Genomic DNA, 19644 nt, shown 5'->3' with positions numbered 1-19644 from the left:
TTTGCAAGCTTTTGCGATCGGCCATACTACCGTATTTTCCGGACCAGAAGCCGCTACCTTTGCGGCTTTTCTGTGGATTTTTCTTTCACCACTAGGGGCGCTCTATAGTTCTGAAAACACGCTAAATAAATATACATATTTTTTTCTCTCGGGTCTGTTCTGTTTTAATTAGCAAAGTTGTTGCCGTGTTAAAAGGCACTGAATTAACAATCTGGTTATGTAACTTTAGGTGCATTCATGGTACAAAATCGTACTAAACAACAATTTTTTTTCAACATAGTAAACTGTGGCTTATAGGCTGGTGCGCTTTATGGTCCAGAAAATATGCTTAAGTGTTAAAATGGCACTATATCATAGTAGTAGTAATAAATCGCAAATGAGGCCACTGATAGTAAAGTCTGTTGATCTAAAAAAAAAAAAAATAAATCGCACCAATCGAAAACCAGATCAAAATCTGCAAAACCTTAGAGTGGAAAACAAAAAGCTTGTGATGTAGACCAACTGCACTTTTTTTTTTTTTTTTACAAATTCCCATCTTGATAACCTTTCTCAAAGAGAATCAAAAGAACAGTCAAACCTAGGGAGCATCGAGACTAGTTACGGCTGACGGTTTTATCTGCCTGTTTACAGCTGCTGATTGCCAGAAGTTGTTCAGCAAAGTAGGTTTCAATCGCCACAGGGTTTTCTATCGTTTTTATTTCAGTGCAGAAGAACCCATGCTCATAGCGAAACCACCTCGCTCCCTCGCTTTCGTCGTCTTGTGAAAATTCATGAGGTATTATGTGCACGTCTTCCAGGCTTTTCATCTGAAGTATTGATGAAACACATACTGTACATGCAAGCTTAATCAGCTTGATGTTGAGTTGAAGGAGAGGTGGGTCTATATATCTCAACCCAGAGACCCCCCCCCACCCCCACCCCACTCCCCGCTTTGTTGGTCTGCTTGCAGGCTGTTTGCTTTCTTAAATGAACGTAATGGTACAAACGGAGGATAAATTGCTTTCTGCGTGCTCCCATCTCATCACATCTTTCCCACAGGGGCCTCTCTCTGAAGCAGCGGCGAGAGAAGGGTGGGAGGAAAAATGAAAAGAGAGCATGAAAATAATTCACTCGCTTTGCCTTGGAGATGCACATTGCTATCTGCGTAGAAAGCATGTGATTGGTTTGATGTACGTTTTCTACATTAGGCCTCCTGCGCTATCATCATAGCACAGAACAGGCTGAAAGAGAATAATAAAAAAAAAAAAAAAAAAGCCAGTGTTGGTGCATCAAATTGGCGACCTTATTTTTTTGGACATATACGACAAGGTTTCCGGGGGGGCTTTTCCAGAGCTGTACTGCTGATACAAGGACGTGTATGTTCGAAAATACTTTGAAACATTGAGAATTTGTCATCGTTGTGTTGCAACAACTTGCTTCCACTGCAAAGGGGCGTGGAAAGTCTCGAATGTTAAACTTCACACTCTGGTCATTGCCTGTGAGGTGAGCTGGGAAAAAAAATGCGGTTTAAATTGCATTCAGTGACGACTAAATTTCAGTTTCCAAAGCAAAAGACGTCAACAAGGACATTAGTAGCAAACTAATTATAATGTGAAATCCCAAATTAGGACCTTTTTACTAACTAGTTTCATATGATGGCACCATTTTTTTTTTCCCACTACTTAAATTTGATGAGCATTAAATAGTGATTCTTTTAAATATTTTATTTCTTTATAATAGTGTGTTTTCTCTCATTTTAAAATTGCATTATATTTATTTTTAACCACACATGGGGGGGAAAAATGTGATGTCATTGTAATGGGAAACACTTCCTTGATTTACAAACGCTTCAAACAAGACGCAGCCTCTAAGAACCAATTAAGTTCATAATTTGAGGTTCCACTGTGTGAGGAAAAAATGTTTTCCTCCCAGCTTTACTCTGACAACAAGTGAGCTACACAATCAAAATATATTTCCTAAAGTTACATGACTTCAGATGACATCAATAAGAATGGCTGAAACTGGGATCGATTATCCCAGCAAACAAAAAAGTCGAAACTAAAAAAAATAGAATACATTCCCGACACATACGCAAACATCCCATCATTGAGTGAAATGTTTCTTTCTTCTACAGCACGGCATTGCATGTGTCTCATTAAGGCAAAGTGCTCCAATATGCTCGCCTTGTTTACTCCCTTGGGGAGCAACATGAAAAGTTATAAGAGACTTTTGAGCTGTTATTTAAGTCACACACAGAAGCATGGCTTGTAAAAGATTAATTTGTTTCCCAATAAATTATTGAGAGGTTGCATTTAATCAAAGCTACAGATGTTGCCATCAGAAAGGACCGTTAATCGCCTTTTGATTGCAAAATAATGAAATGCATACAATAAAAAGTTGTTGATTTCAGACTTAATTAACTAACTAAGGCTGAGAGAGGAAACGGAACAAATGTTGACTTAATAACGCGGCGAGCAAGTGATTGAGGCAGAATGTCAGCGAGCACATCTCAGATCACATCTTTCCGGTTAGACCAGGTGCGTCCAGAGTGCGGTATGTGGTGTGATGTCGTTTGTGCACATTTTTATTTATTCTTTTGATACAAAATGTTGCAGACCGATCTCCTCAGAGCACTCCAACTACGGTTTCTTCCCAGACAGATACTCTTATTTTATCAGTCCTCCAGAGATGGAAAGCTTGGACTTTTATCCGCTCCGGAAAACACATTAGCTACCTCGTGATCAAATTTCAAGGCCATGCAAGTGAAGGTTTCGACTTTTTAGTGGCTTGTGCAAAAAAAAAATAAAAATGTTTCTTGAAGTGTCAATCTTGGAGTTCTTGCACTCTCATCCCCTTGCCTGCTAGGCTCTCCGAAGCGTCTGAGTTTCACAACTTCAAAAGCGTTGCACGCCTGAGCTCTATCGGCTGTGTCTTTTTTTTTTTTTTTTTCTCCCCTGCCTGCTTTGCCCCGATGCTTCCTTCCACAACTGCGTCGCTCTCACTCTGACTTGTGTTAGAATCCTGATGGGTAATGGGAGCAGCAGTCAATCAAATAACAGTTTCAAAAGGTGAGGCTTTGTTTCGCGCCCGCCTCCCACAAATCCCTTTGAGGCTGGCACCTGTCACGCTGTCGTGCTCAAACGCACCATCCAGTGCCAGTCACCCAAACCCCGGGGTCCCTTGGCAGATGGAATAGTTAACTTCTCAGCTGCCTGTCTAGAAATGAGGTCATTCCATTTTGCTCGGATGGCCCCATTTTAACACAAAGTAAAGACGTTTTAGCAACACTATTAAAACATCGCAAGCAGAATTCATGCGATGCATACTTTTAGAGCGGGGGTGGGCAAACTTTTTGATTCGTGGGCCAGTGACTGTTATGGTAACCACGTCTCATCAGAGAAATTTAATGCATAGATAAAACATGCTTTAATTTTAAAACAACAACATATTTGTCTTCGAGTGTGCCTCCTAGTGGGGGTACATCAGAATTAAAGGGAAAATAAAACATTATTTATTCATTTAATTTTTTCAAGTTTGGCGGGCCGGAATAAAACATTTAACGGGGCCACATGTGGCCCCCGGGCTGTAGGGTGCCCATCTTGTTTTAGGGTGAAATTTAAATAAAACTTGACACAAATAAAGTGTTTTTATTGGTATCCCCCATTTCGATTGTCTAACACAATTGTCCAAATATGGATGGATTTTTTTTTTTCAGCTTTAATAACTAGTAATAAATAGTCAAATGAGATTTAGACTGATCCTGCAAAGTAACTATAAAAACTAATCCAGCAAACTGAGCATGATCCCGGGGTCTTTATCTCTCAGGGTTTATACGACATGGTCTGACTCATTCCATCTTTACAGTCATTGTGACCTTCCAATCAGTACATCATTACTACCGGTCCATTCGACGGAAACGTGTATATCCGCGTTATTTATCCAGCTGCAGCATCGTTTGATGATCTAAAGAGGTTAAAGAAGTGGGCATCTGAGAAATTGTGGCTGAGTCATGCTTGACTGCTTTTATAATGACATTAAATGACTGTACATTTGTAAAACACAAAAGAGGCCGAATTGCAAAACAACAATAAACATTAATGGGTAATTGGAGGCATGTGGACCTAATCTCTTCAACCAAGGGTCTGGTAAGTGTCTCTAATTAGTTAAACGGACCGAAGAGGAGAAACCTCCGCCTTACTTGAAGCGGCAATGAGAAGTCATGAGCCAATTACTTTTTTTTTTATTTTTTTTTTTAACAATGCTGTTGTCTTAGTTTTGCCAAATAACTATATCACTGTGATTAATGTAGGAGCTCAAACAAACACTCCACATAGACAAATAAACATATCTGATAACTAACAGGCAAAATTTTAATTAATTTATAACTAAGACCAGGGATACGCGCGCCCACACACAGAGTGGCCCCGAGATTATTTGTGAAAATGTTTCCTGAACAGTCGTTTCACTCCCAGATGATGGGACACGAGGCGCATGTGGAAGTCAAACATATTACAGCCGGGTGGGTCCTGCCTATAACTCAGCGGTAAGAGGAAACTCGATCATGTATTTCAGGTCAAATCAGAATCAGATTATATATTCTCACTGGATGTAAAGACAAACTAACGTGCCTGGTTATCGTTGAGAGCCTATGCGCTAGTGATGGGAAAATGAAGCATCAAATTTGCTTCACGAACCAGTTTTTGTATTTTTGAGTCCTCTAGATGGCACTTGTTGGTTTAAAAAATGGGTTTAAAATGTGGCAGTCAGTGTGCTTTCAGCCCAATGTTGAACAGAGACTGCCATCTACAGGAGTCCAAAAATACTACAAGTGCTTCATGAAGCAGATTTGAAGCTTCATTTACCCACCGACAATTGCAACCTCTCTCATAGCCAGACTAAAAAAATATATATATACCGAAGTCACAACCACACTCACAGTATAAAAAAAAAAGAAGTATGTGATGGATGTTCGTCAACTGCTGATTATCACGGGAACCGTTGACAGTTCGTTTGACGTGCATGAATAGTTACTCAAACGGATGTTCACCAGACACAGACATATTCAACGCCGTTAATGGCGTGGAGTGAGTTGGAAAAAAAATGGCTTTGAAATAATTCTAGCACTTTAACGTCGGTTAAATTTTGGTCTTATATCTGGTTACGAAGTGTCAGGTCTGACGTGGCTTCTTGGCAGCGCAGGTGAAAAAAAAAATGGTGGCCCTCTCCATCGATTAAGTCACCCATCGCTGACTTGGAAAAATAGACTGACAGGCAGTCAAGCAAAGAAGACAGAAATACAGCATAGATTGACAGATAACAACATGTGACGTGTAATTGTGCCTTTGCAATTACAATTCCACATTGTGCCATGTGTTTTGACATCTCAGACCCAGAGGGAATGTTTTTTTTAATTTTTTTTATAATATATATTTAACATGCACCACCGACGTTTTGATCCTTCCAAGAAAGCCATGGAAATTAAACGTCACACAAACCAACTAAAACAGGAGAGCGGGACCCTATAAGGCAAGTTCTTTCTCAGTTATTTGCTTTAATAAACCAATTACTCTCAGAGACAATGTAATAACTTGTGTAATGTATTTGGATTTCAATTCCAAAACATTCAAGAAGGAGAGGAAAAAGAAAAAAAAGAAAGAAAAACATTAGCCAGATGGCCAGAGGGAATTAATAATAATAAATGTAATCGGAATACACTAAACATAATTAGACTTCTCTCAGGGAATGAACCAAATGTATTTCAGTCAAAGCCCCAGACTGTTTTTTTTTAGAGAATCCTGGATCCCTGCAGCTTGAATTGATATTTAATAGAATCATATCCATCACTGACGAAAAATCTTTACTTTTGGTAGTGTTTGGCGAAAACAAATTTCCAATACATAACTGCAAGATACTGAGTCTGACTATCGTGAGACCGATTGGGCCATACCTTGTCTAGGCACATGCGTCGAACGGGTTATCAGTTTGGCCAGATGACCATGTCCATCTGCTGCAATTGACTTATATCAGATATGGGAGGGGGCAATATGTGGTCGAAGGATGGAGACTGATCCTTGAACAATATTATTATAAACACATTATGTGGAGCTGCACACACGCAAACCGACATGCAGCAAATTCAATCTTTACAGTTAACTGTACAATCCAATGCCGTTTAACTCATTCACAGCCCAGTAAAAAAAATGGATTTTGACGTATTTATCCGTCAATGGTATTGAATGAGTTAATAGCTAAATAAGGTCATGTGATTGATAAAAATAAAATATGGCACTGTATTTATCCATCCGTCCATTTGCACTTTCATGCACACCTAAAAATGATTTTGAGTCGTCAAATGAACCTAAAGTAATGTGGCGGAAAAAAAATCCTAAAACGAATGGGGAGAACTGGCAAACTCTCCTCAAAAGGCAGAGGCCTGGGTTGGAACCTGCAACTTTGGAGCAGTGAGACTGATTTATTGTCACGTGTCCCTGATTTAGTAACTGGTGATTATATTTGCAAAATTTTGATGAAAACATGTTGCGCAAAAAAATTATATTTGTACAAAATATGTCATTTAAATAGCATTTGGAATTCATTTGGCACCTGTTATTATCACAACTTAAACGCTGCAGAGCACCGGTGGCCAACCAAGATAATCTTTGCTCAACACAGAAGCTGTGAGAGAAACAAAGACGAACTCAAACAGAGCATGACTGGGGAAAAAAAAAAAGGTGTGTGAGGCTGAAAGGATTAACTCTGATCCAAGGATAATGAGGAAAAAAAAATAGACATGAAATTACATTCTAACGCTCAGATAAAAGAGTCCTGCTGTTGTTTCACCTTGCCTCTGGAATCGGCTTGTTGTCAAGTGTGTAGCATTCGTTATCCGTGACAAGCAAAATGAGCAACCCCGACGCGGTTTATATGTCGTCGATAAGGTGTACAAAAACTAAACTGTGCAACAAAAGCCACAAAAGACATTTTGGATTTTGAATCCGAAGTATTTCAATCTCCGTCATCAATTTTTAACTTACCTGTCTGAAGATGCGGGGCGTCCATTGCGAGGTTTGTTGACCTGAGCGTAGAGTGCCTCCAGAGGCGGGTTGTTATTTGGAAGATTGGAGGAAGGGTGAGGGCTCTGGGGACTCAGAGGGAGATGGTACTGGTGGTGACTGCCGTAAGGGTCCAGGCTGCCGCTGTCTACGGACGAATCCCAAGAGCCGATGCCAGCATACGTGTGTTCTTCGTCCGAGCTCAACGCGGAGTGGCCGATGATATCTTGGATTTCAGCATATTCCCGCTCCTTTGCCTGCTTCTCCCGGAGCTCACGCATCTTGGCTTGTATTCTGGGAATAACAAAGTAACTATTAGTAACTATTTTTTTTTTTTATAAAATTTGTATATACAAATATGGGGAACATTTTCTGACATTTGCTACCAGGTTTGTAATTACCTGCAACATTTTTTTTTCTGTGTAGATTAGAGGGAGACACTGGAGTGGATTTTCAATCTGTCCAATCCCACTCCCACAAAAAAATAAAATAAAATTGCGTTTGTTTGGTTACTTTGATCCTTGTTTTGCATTTTGTTATTCAATGTTTCCCAGTGCCTTGTTTTTCATTTTTGTTTCCCATACATTCTTTAAATTACTCCTGCCTAACTTCCCTGCATTTGGGTCCTGCTCTTCCTCAACCTCCACGAAGACCTGACACCACTCCAGTAGTGCTCCAATTTTAACGCATTCAATCCAGAAGACATACATACACATTTTCAAAAATGTAGTCCCTGCCTCCCAAAGACGTATTTATACGTCTTAGCCTTTTTGTGTCATAGTTTTTTTTTTTTATAGCATTAGAACACAATATTCTGTTGGCCTCGCAAAATCGGTCAAAATCCAGAAAAAAAACGCTGCAATTGAGGGATTTCCTCGAGTGAACATTTTTGGGATTAATTCTACATTTAAAAAATAAAATAAAATAAATAAATAAATAAAAATGGACGTGATTACAGGTATGCCGCTGGATTCCCGAAAAAATATCAGCCTCTAACATAGATACAGGAAAGCACTCTCTAAAAAACAGTTTCCACCTCCATAAATGTTGTTTAAGTGTGTAGGAGCTTATGAGAGAGATAAATATTTGGGGATAGTCCTGTAGTATAATTCTAATACGAAGCCTTCTGAATTGAACTAATTTGTTAAATTCTCGGGCAAGTGTAAGTAGGGCGTAAGAGAGCACCTCAAACTCCTTTACTGCACCTTCCTCACAGGATTCCCACAAGACAATGGCACCTCTCACAAAAAATTTCCTTTCTCATAGAACAGCACCATGTGACCGTACATGCGTTTGCAGCTAAGTAATGCTGCTCAGCCTACAAGGATGTGAGGAGAGCTGGCATTTGAGTAACAGGGTGAAGGTTGACCTCCCACTGCAGGGACTTTAAGAGCAGCCACCCGACTGCTCACAGGTTCCAGATGTTGCATCCCTGTCATGAGGTCGCACACACATCTGCGCAAATGGACACTAGCATGCTACCTCCCACTGGTGCAACACATCCCTATTACCTTAGGTCATAAACGACCTCTGACATAAACCGCCCCACCTCCCCCACGGCTGCTTCCAGATGATTGACACGTTGGAAACGGGCCTTAAATCCCCTCCAGCCTCTCGCTCCTCCATGTCTGTATTTTAATAACAGTAATCACGTTTCAAACAATCACCATTTCTCAGCGACGGATTAACCCGATTCCCACATCCTACTCATAGACCGCCTTATTTATTTCGAGCCATCTCAAATCCCATTTGCTCAGCATTATCGACACAATTAAATTTTGATGGAGGCCTGATGTGATGTGGCATGATAGGCAGTCATCGGTCGCGTCTGCTCTTTTATTTTGACGTGACCACAGAGCAGACACAATGTGGGAATCATTAACTAGCAGCGCAGTCGTGTGCACGCAGTGTAGCCACCTGTTCTGGGGACACCTATGAAGGGACATAACGTAAGTCTCAAAGCTGGAAAAAAAACAATTCCCCAAATCCCTTTCACCTGCCATCTGGCTGAAGCCATGTCTGATCTCTGCCAGGAAGGACGAGAAAATAGTGTTAGCTGAGGTTCACGGAAGTACACGGGGCTCCAAGCACTAACCCTCTGGCGTTTTATGAACTAATCACATTCATAAAAATGACAACGTTGACATGTGTGATGAGATAATGGCCTGGTCAGGACTGATGGCACAAAGCAAAGAGAGACTTTCCTCCAGGGAATGTTTTTTTTCCAATACTTTAATATGACAAATTTACCATTCTAATTTCACTCACATAATTTTATTGTTTTATTAATTGATTAATTTATTTTTTATTTAATTTTTTTTTAACATTTGATCGACAGCAATCAACAAAGTGTTTGTCAAAGTAACAGAAACAGCCGCACTGGACTGTACTGTGACAGTATTTTTTTTTTTTTTTTTATGTATCAATTTGTTTTGTAATTACCATATAACAATAACGACCCAGTTTGATCCTCTTCAACACATCCATAAAAAGTCAAGCTGTTAAACTTTTTATTGGCAACATGAGAGCAAAAACAATCGCTTGGTCGTGATATACAATATATGTGCTGTGTAATTGTTTAACGAGATAAAAAAACAAAAAAAAAAAAAAAAAAAACTGGCACAAAGTCAGTCGTTAACAGCTCATCGAAACTGAACCAGAGAAAAAACGAGCCGGACCAACACAATCATGCGCTATTTGAAACGATGAAAACGCTCGCGCAGTTTAACAAACTTCTTGACATATAAAATAAAGTGTTGATTCATGAGGTTGTGACACAAACTTTGGGCAACCTGCCTGCACAACTTTCTCATTCTCACAATTACTGCTCACGGGCAACCCCTACACTTGCACTATAATAAACTCGATAAATCACATCATGGTTTAACATGCACACATTGAGGGAACTGCTGTCCAAACTAACACATCATTATGGTTGTAAAGCCCCAATTACAAGAAGGGTTACTAGAGCAAGGCATGTGAGGACGCTACAGCTTGGAAAAAAAAAAATTCAAAAGCTAATTGAGTCCAAGACATGATTGCAGACTTTCTCAACATAAACCAAATGTGTTACTAGTGCACGACTGCTGTATACCAAGTGCTTTACATGGAGCAAACGTAAATCATACAACAACAAATGATAAAACAGATTAATAATGAGAGTTAAAAAAGCAAAAAAAAAAAAAAAAAAAGAACAGTTAAACCCAAAGAGCAAGTCTTGCCAAAGAGAGGGACCGGCAAGGGAAAAAGGCTCGATCCCCTCTGAGCCTTCGCTTAGTCCTCGGTACCTCTAAGAGCATCTGGTCCACAGACCTGAAGCCACAGGGCTGGAGGAGCTCAAAGATGTAAGAAGCGAGGAGACCATTTAAAGATTTGAAAACAAAGAATCGAATCTTAAAAAGAACTCTAAAATGCACAGGGAGCCAGTGAAGGAACGCCAGAGTACAAAATTGCATGCTGCCTCTAACGAGTACCAGTCGAGAGGCGAGCAGCAGTATTTTGGACCAACTGGAGACGCGTGATGGAGGATTGGCTGACTCCAAAATGAAGTGCATTACAGAAACCAACGGACATTCGTCAATGTTTATTCAACGCAACGGGAGTCAGTCAGGGGACAGAAGATGGCCTACTCCCAGGCACTTTATTTTCAAGTCAACACTCTTAGAAGTTTGAAAGACTGCCTGTTCAGTATGCATTGTTACCGCAGTGGATGGGAAAAAAAAAAAAAAAAAAGAATGCTATTGCTCTCTGACTTTCTCATCCGCACTGAATAGATTTTTCTTTTCACTGCATCCTCATCAAAACACGTTCTATTGTTGTGAAGAGCAGACGGAGGGCGGGGTATGTATATCTGAATTCAATCAAAGTGCAGCAAATGACTCCTTGCAGCTGCAGAATTACAAACTCCCCGATAGCCCGTCTTTTCTGTTGACACTTGGCCCATAATAGCAGAATGCAATCAGACGAGATAATTGTCACAGGTTTCAGGGTGTTCGTTTACAACGGAGATAATCACATTAACTTGCCTAAGGTATCAAAATAATTATAATTGTAATCCCAAAAATAATTATAATCGTAATCACACCCGGCCATCCGACAGTTCAGCCTTCCCTTTGAACTTATGGAACTTAGACTCAAATAGGATCCTGAAATAATGATGTGGCTTGAGAAATCAGAACAACAACATTGGGGCCACTCCACGCACTAATGCCTTGAGCAATCGGGATTTCCCAATTGCACAAGGCAATAGTGTGCCTTTGAGCAAATTGCTTTTTTTTAATCTTCGCCACAGGTGAGAGGTATGCTTTTGCTAATCAGTGGTTCGCTGGTTTGATGCAGGATTGCGCAACGTTCACATGTACTGAACATTAACCTATTAAACGTGTAACTTGGTTATTCTAATAACAATAACACTGGGCCAATTAGGAGCCACAATAATAAGCAAACCGATCCAGGGCTGCAACCTGTGCGTACGTGGCTGGCATTGAACCATATAACTTGGCAAGTCCTTATTTTGAAATCGTACAAATTAGCCGCTAATTGTTCAAGCATGACGGCGGTCGGCATTCTTCTGGTTGCTATTTTAGTTTTCCATCTGTGGCATTGGCATGAACACTGAACACAAGCTTGTGATGGAACATTGGAACATGCTTTTAAAACAGGTGTGGGCAAACTATGGCCCGGGGGCCACATGCGGCCCGTTCAACGTTTTAATCCGGCCCGCCAAACTTGAAAAAAATTAAATGATTAAACCTTGTTAATGTTTTATTTTCTAAATATTGTGGTTTTTCAAAGAAATATATATTGCTGTAATGCGTTTGTTCACTTTCATTTAAAATTTAATGTTTTTTTTTTTTGTTTTTTTTCTCCGATGAGGTGAGCCTACCAAAACACTCCATCTGCTCCTGGTCCGGCCCCCCGTGTCAAATTTTAGATTGCATTGTGGCCCGCCAATCAAAACGTTTGCACACCCCTGGTTTAAAGACACACCTCATTGAGGTTCATTGTATGGTAAGTGGATTGCTGACTGATCTGAGACACTGGTCACATTATTTTTGCCCAGAGTCAGCAAGTAGACGCACAACAAATTAAAAGAAGGGTGCTGGAGAAAATGGGGAAAAAAAAAACCAGCATGATCTTTGGTGGTCTGGCGGGAACAAGGAGAGCCACAGTGGAGTGCTGGCCACTGATTAGAAGCCGAGCAGATAAGAGAGAATGGACATCATAATCAACTGCCACCGAGAAAGACAGAGAATGTAGCTCACTTCAGGCATCAAATGAAGAGCGAGCATTGTCAACTTTGTCGTTTATGGGCCTCCTCTTTGCCCTGAAAAATAGATTCGGGGCTCACACGTGCAGAGATAAGTCAGAGACTGATAGAGGCTTGAACAACACCACACATGCTCTCTTTCTTTCTGCCTTTCTCCCCCCAAGGCCCTCGCATGGAAGCGGGTGACAGCCGCAGAAAAGGGCTGCTCTTCCAACCCAGACAGGATCCAATCAGAAAGCCTGTTGTCTCCACAGTCTGGTTAATAGGAACCAATCAGATAAGCGTGTCCACAAAGCATAAAAGAGGCCAGAGTGACGGCTGCCGGTATCGGATTGAGCAGATAGAGATCAGGCTCAACCCCACAGGCTGGAGTCCTGCCTTGATGAGACTCCAAAGGGTTAATAAGCTCCCCTATAAAGAGTGTGCCAGAATTTTTGAAAAGCAAATGCGACTCATTGCCAGCTTTCATCGAGTTGATTGTATTACCGAGTGCCAACGTTTTCGATGATTTCACCACCTTTTTGCAATTCGAAAAGCGATCTGTAAACTACAATACAAGCCTTGCGGGACACCTTTCGCTCTCGCGTTTAATTAATCAATCAACGGGGTTGGAATCCATTTCGTCACGCCTGAATCGTGATTCTTCATCTTAGCGACCGTATGAAGTCACAATCGCTGGACTTGGCGCCTGGTTGACTGCTCTTTGGACTACACTGAAGTTCATTTAAAAAAGTGTCAAGTCAATTTAATCACTGCCTATAAATCAGGATTAGGGCTGCGGTCTATCCAGGGTCGCGTTGACCTACCGTGCAAGTTTGCAATAAATAAATAAATACAAAAAAAAAAAAAGTAACAAGATGCATTTCTGGGCAGAGCTGAACCTGAATACTTTCAAGATGGATTTGGCATCATGGCAGGGGGGGTGGGGGGGATTATTATTAGCCCCTCTGATTTCCCTCAGGATTCGCTTTCCACTAACCGTGGGACAATGCAGGCTTGGCTGAGTGATATGATTTGGGAGCAGGTACAAAAAGAACAGAAGAATTGGGTGTGCCTCGTGCACAGGGAACCGGGGTCTGGGAGCTCACGCATGCAGAACGGAGCGGGAATGAGAATGTGGTGCAAGACAAAGAAATTGGGTGACAGCAGTCGGGATTTAAATAGTCCGTGTCCGTTTTCGGGGAGGGGGATGGCACTTATCTCCTGCGCTCGGAGTGCCTGTGTTGGTTTTGCTGCTTAGCATGACAGTAGTTTTGGGAGGTACACAAAGGAGAGAGCTTCTCCTTCTCCGGGGGCCTAGCATGTCTCCAGGGCGCACGGAGGAAAATGTGTTCGGCCCTCAGCCAGAGCGGCGTTGCACTGGTGGCGGGGAGGACCCTCGCTGCATGTCTGAGCCAAACACCGGAGAGAAAAGTGCTCGCATTTTCGGGAGCAAGGCCTCCAGATGTTTCATTCAGCAGAGAAGAGAGCCTTTGTGAGGTGGTGTGTGTGTGTGTGTGTGTGTGTGTGCACACTGCTTTGCTGCATTTGACAGCCTTCCACCCTTCTCTTCATTTTCCGAAAGAGCGAGTGATATCAAGCCCTATTGTTTCGATTCAATTAGCTGTTATTACCAGCGGCTGTTTGATCGCCGAGTTCATTTAGTCGATGGAGAACAATGAGGCAGCAAGCTGTCTTTTCATTCAGCCTGCATTAATATTGGCCGTGAGAATTCAACAGTGTTCATCCACAAGGGACGAGGCGAATCCTGCAAACTGAATGTTTCTTCGTCCCCGCCGCGGAGCAATGTCCACAAACACAAAGCCAAAATGGCTGAATATGAAGGGGGCAGTGTATTGGGAGAGTGACAGCTTTGTTTTCTGTTTCGGTTAGAAATTGCTGACGTGAACGTTGTTCCTCTTCTTGAGTTTGGTTAGAAGAGGAGACGGAGCGCTCACCTCTCTTGTTCAAGCCTCATCCGCTGAGTCTCCTCCTCAGATGCCTGCAAATCTTCCGCTTTCGATTTACTCGAGGCCCTCCTTTCCACTCCTCTGTCGGCTGGCTGCTCATTGCTGCGCTGCTTCCCAAACCTAAGCAAAAAAAAAAAAGAAAAGAATGGCAGCCATGTTTAATTCTCAGATTTTTCAAAGTCACATGTCACCTTGTTCATCCGGTAGAAAAAAAAAAAAATCAGGTTAAACTGCTCAGAAAGGAAATTAAAGTGTCAAACTGTCATACTCTTCAGGTTCAGTGTGTACCAGCGGGAGACAGCTGAGAACACACTCGCCGCTTTTTTGTTGTTGAATTACTTGGTCTTCTTTATGAGAATATAATCAAAAAAAAACATGCCATTAAAAAAATAAAAACAAAAATGAACGGAATACATTAGTTCCCATTGAGGTAATCCAAAAATATTTAACATTTTCCAAAGTTTAAAATAATAAATAAATACATAAATACACAAACAAACAAACAAATAAATAAATAAATACATAAATAAATTAAATACATTAAATTAAATACATTAAATAAAATACATAAATAAATAAATACATAATTAAATTACTTAAATAAATTAAATACATTAAATAAATAAATTAATTAATTATTTTTTATTTATATTTATTTTAAAAATGTTTTAAAAAAAATTAAATTACAAAAAAAAAAAAAAACACCCTCAGGAAACGACAGCGGTTACAGCTCACGAGTAAGTTGGCGCAAACGACAAGAAACCAGGACAGATGCAAACTCGCACTGCAACGTTGCAAACTTCTTTTTACATTTTAATCACAGCAGTTACACGCGAGCGGTGGTAAACCCACGACAGCTTTACAGTGAAGACGGAATAAGCTGAGCCGATGATCGTAAATTCCTCAGGTCAGCCAAGCCTGGTGCTGAGAGAATAAACGGCAGGAGACCCTGCAGGCTGAAAATGATGAAGGATGGAAAATGGAAGAATGCTGTCCTCGTGAGGAGACATATAGCAGAGAAGTTCCTGAAATCGGACGACGTCGTAACTCACGGCAAGGTGCTTGTGGCGGCGTGTGAGATGCGACTTCAGCTTTATACATCTACAAATAAGTTTGGAAGAGTAGCAGAGCTAATGATGAGGCTAAAGCGCTCAACCATTGGAAGTCGTACATCAGTATTTTGAGCTCCCCAAAGCGACAGTTTTAAACTTTCTCGTGAACTGAAAAATAACAATTTTATATTCCAGGTTCGCCAAGCATCAGCTATAAAAAAAAAAAAATACAAGCCTCCTCCGTGGATATGGCTGCTCTGAATTAGCCATCTTCTAAAAACGTTTGTTCCGCCCAGGAGAGGTCAAGGTGATAATGTTTGGGATCTCATCCGCAGACCGAATGCATTACCTAATTAATTAATCAACAAATAGCCACACCAAATAAAAGTCAGTCATTTATCCTGACGCCGCTATCTATCATCAGCGCTGGTGACAGTTTGTCTCGTAACGTCCTCCCCAAAAAAAAAAGTCGACTTTCAATTTATCCCCTGAATCAACATCAGTACATTAGGCCATTTGTGAGTGTCAAACATATTGGCATGTCGGACAGATCCAGGGCATCAGCAGCAATAAAATGAAAAGTCACCTCCTCTTTCGTGGCAGCCTGAAACATGCGAGTGAAAGACAAGCACTCCATCTTTCCATTTGCTATAACGCGTATCTTGTTCGCAGCAGCCGGAACATATCCAAGTGAAAGGCAGACGACACCCTGGGCTGGTCACCAATCCGTCAAAATCGGCAATAACATTGCATTTGAATTCTAGTTAGAATCACCGACAGCCTTTTTGATTAATTAAAAAAAAAATAACTACAGAAGAGCAAATACAATTATATGAGTTAAACGGTGCCAGGAGGAAAGACACAATTCAGTTTTTTATTTATTGATTGATTTTTTTTAAACTGGCACCGTAGCATTAATCATGCTGTATTGACAGAGAAGTTGACAAGGCTTGATAATAACATATTGATTGGTCGGTGAAATACACCGTTTGAATGACAATAGTGTCTTTCAACCTGACAAAATGTGGCAGAGCATCGAGTTGTGCATATATATAGTGTTCAATGTGCTGACTTTTAACTCAAATTCTGAGGAAAGCGCCAAAATCACAGTTACAGTTGGGGGCTTTTAGTTATTTCACCGTGCGTGCTATCACACATGTAGTTTGCTTTTTGTGGTCCGAATAAGTCGCGATGATGAGAACATTTTCCCGGGTAATATCAAAAAGCTTCTTCAGCTCATCGCTGTCGTCTCTCATTTAGCCAATAAAACTGTCAACCGCGCTAACCAGAAAGGGAAAAAAAAGAAAAACTGTTTAATTAAAACATACTCAAAGGTGTGAAGACACCATAAAATTCTGAAGTAGCAGTCTGAGAGGTTGCATACAACAGAGTTGAAATGTGTGGAACGTATGACCTTGAACAAAACTGATGTTAGATCTGCGAGGTGTTACCATGGTTACCGCGAGCAAGACTCCACGGAAGCATTTAAGGTGAGCATGATGTTGGTATCCATGTGATTTTTTTTTTTTTTTTTTTTTAGCATTGCAGCAAATCTCACATTACTAAATGCAATTTTTCACAGCCAATGCTATTTGCGCGCTGATTTTTTATTTATTTATTTTTTAAAGTAGGGCGTGGTGTGTTGAGTTATCGTTAACCAGTGAAGTGGCAAGAGCAACGCTTCACAGTAATCAAATATTTCAACACCAACATAGAATTAGCAAGCGGGCTAAATTACTAATCATATTTACAGTATCTCTCACATGGGTTATTTTATCCACGTAAGTAGCCCATCACATCCCCAAAAAGCTCCGATCTGCTCGTCTGCTTGTGGCTAACTGGCCGTGGTACTGTTTAATGATCCGTTCTTAAGCATCTATCTCACTGAGGCAAACAGCAGTCAACTGAAAGTGATGAATGCCGGCGTGCAGAGTTCCTCTCAAACAACAAAGAAAGATGGAGTGAGGCGCTCGCCACGGTGAATGAAAAGATAGCGACCACGCAGCTGGATAACACGCGCATATGATCAATGAGATTGCGAAGCGCTGAATGCAGAGGACATCTATGACCTGTAGGAGTCACCCGCAAGCTGGAGCATTGCGCCATTCATCACCGCTTGGCCTGATAAGGTCTGAATGGCCATCAAGCCTCATTTGGACTGGACTCTATCTCATCAGTCATATCAAATACATTCAGCGCTTTGACGGCTGCCAATGTGATGAAACGCCGGGGATAAAGTCGGGGCGTTCAACTTCACGTGAAAGAAATACGTTAAATATAATCGGACGCACGTTGATGCATTGATTTCCAGTCACTGCAAGACACAATATACGCGGAAATACGGAAAAAAAAAATACAATCCTGAGATTTGCTACATTGGAAGGAAATGTGGTTCTGTCAAAAAAATCATATTCACAACGGCAAGGCAATTCTATGTACCTTGACGACTCAGAGATGTTGTAATCAGTTAGGGTGACAGTAACTCATACGTAAACGATTTGGCCTTTGGATCAGAGAGGAACAGTCCGAGTTCCGCTGCAGGCAAGAAACATTTGTTCGGGTAATGCTAGAATGTGTCGTAGCGATGGCCATCGTGCCTAGCACAATTGCATCATTACTTTCAGAACATTAAGCGTCAAATACTTTGCATCTTTCAGAGGTGGGACTCAGAACGCATGAATGAACAGTAGCCATCGACTGTCTGCGAGTAAGTGACGAGAAGATAATTTCAAGGGCAGACGTGGACGAGTCGTTTGGTTTCTGCTTGGCCAACCTGAAAGTTAATCCGAATCTTCCGGGCTGGAGCTCCTACATGCATTTGTTGCTGCGTGGGGTGAAAAGAACGTCCATAAATAAAGTTGTATTGGATTTACTTTTTCACCTTCACACAACTATAAAGTCATTTGATTGCATTCAATGGCCAAACCGCACTATGCCACCTGTGGAAATTCGTACAATATGAAAGTATTTCTTGAACTATAACATGACCATTCTTTTTTTTTTTGTGAATGGTTCTATGAGAACACTTAGGACTTGTGTGACTACTGATGGTTTTTAGCTCTGGGGGAGAGCTTGGTAGATGTGTTCTGAAATAGTATGAAAACAGCAGGGTGACATTTGAAGCGGTGAGAATGGGATTCAGAATGTTTCATGCCGGGTGGGAAAGCAGTATGTACTGCATCATGGAGGCATGAAATGTATTTATTCATGATTAGGCCATGCACTCGTAGGAGGACACACTGCAGGAAATATCTTCGATCGGTTCCAAAACAAGCCAGCTGAGAACATTTTTTGACTTTGGAGAAATCTTTCTTTGCACCTTAGTGTGGTTTTTTTAGTGAGCAAAAGTCACAAATACAAAGATGTCAGCACGTATTATTAGTTATATTTTTTTTATCTCTCTTTCAAACTGCTGACAATAATAGTGTAGTTTTATGGAAATTACGTTTGTTTTAATAGAGGCGGAACATTTTTTACCAGGGGGAAAAAAACAAAACATGTTCAGCTTCACTGCGAGTGTATGTTCTCTTGGCATTTCCCATTTTTTCGACAGGCTTGTCAATCCAGTCAATGTTTTTTTGTCTTATTCACATTTGTCTTTTTGAGGGTTTAGAAAAAATATGTGTGCTGGGGATGAATGGATTTGATTATCTGGCAAATAACCGTGGCACAATGCTACACATTATAATTAGAGGTCGTTGTAAAAAAAAAACAAAAAAACTAAATCGATATTGATTTAATCGATTTTCTTTCTCATAGCCCGGCATAGATTTATAAAACCATATATCGCTACTTTTAATAACGTCTCTTTTCCCCAAAAATTTACATCAGGCCATGTTAAATAAAGCATACATAATAAAGTAATAATAATTAATAACTGCATTGGCTTCTTTTCTTAATGTAAATATTCTTATTTTTACGGATGCACCTAGCTACACCAAGCATCTTGTACTAAATGGCAGCATTGGTTCTTCTGAGAATGCTTCCATATGAAAGTAAAATTGGCACTGCGTGAAATCCTCGATTGAATTGAAAAGCAATCAAAGTGAATCGAAAACCGAATCGATTTGGTACACTTGTGTATCGAATCGAATCGATTTTGGAAATTTGAATCGATACCCAGCCCTAGTTATGATATGGCAAAATCACTCAAAGTTTGTCTCATTATGAATATAAAAATAATAAATATACATTACTATTATTTTAATTTCTATTTGCATCAGTAGCAGCAGTTTGTTTATGTGTTGTCATCTCTTTGCACATACTCGCACAATGGATAACGTGTGTTTTCTGTATTGTAAACAGACCGCACGATACAAAAAGATGAGCGCTCCTTCAACATA

The 19644-nt window shown here is 40.6% G+C and overlaps 1 protein-coding gene across 3 annotated transcripts in view; it reads right to left on the bottom strand.

Moving 5' to 3' along the window:
- LOC148318297 (partitioning defective 3 homolog) overlaps positions 1–19644 on the bottom strand; it is a 244398-nt gene that overhangs the window by 103037 nt on the left and 121717 nt on the right. For all 3 annotated transcript variants that reach the window (XM_088283027.1, XM_088283025.1, XM_088283024.1), the window contains exons 20-21: positions 14238–14369; positions 7014–7325 (exon numbers count right to left, since the gene is read on the bottom strand). In XM_088283027.1, coding sequence (XP_088139153.1) covers positions 7014–7325; positions 14238–14369 — 444 coding nt within the window. The remainder of the gene's footprint in view (positions 1–7013; positions 7326–14237; positions 14370–19644) is intronic.

Source organism: Idiotropiscis lumnitzeri, chromosome 19 (assembly GCF_059441095.1).
Source record: "Idiotropiscis lumnitzeri isolate Australia: NSW breed Sydney's pygmy pipehorse chromosome 19, RoL_Ilum_1.0, whole genome shotgun sequence".
NCBI lineage: Eukaryota > Metazoa > Chordata > Actinopteri > Syngnathiformes > Syngnathidae > Idiotropiscis > Idiotropiscis lumnitzeri.
The sequence above is the reverse complement of the archived record's forward strand: the minus strand, read 5'-3'. Positions and strand labels throughout refer to the sequence as shown.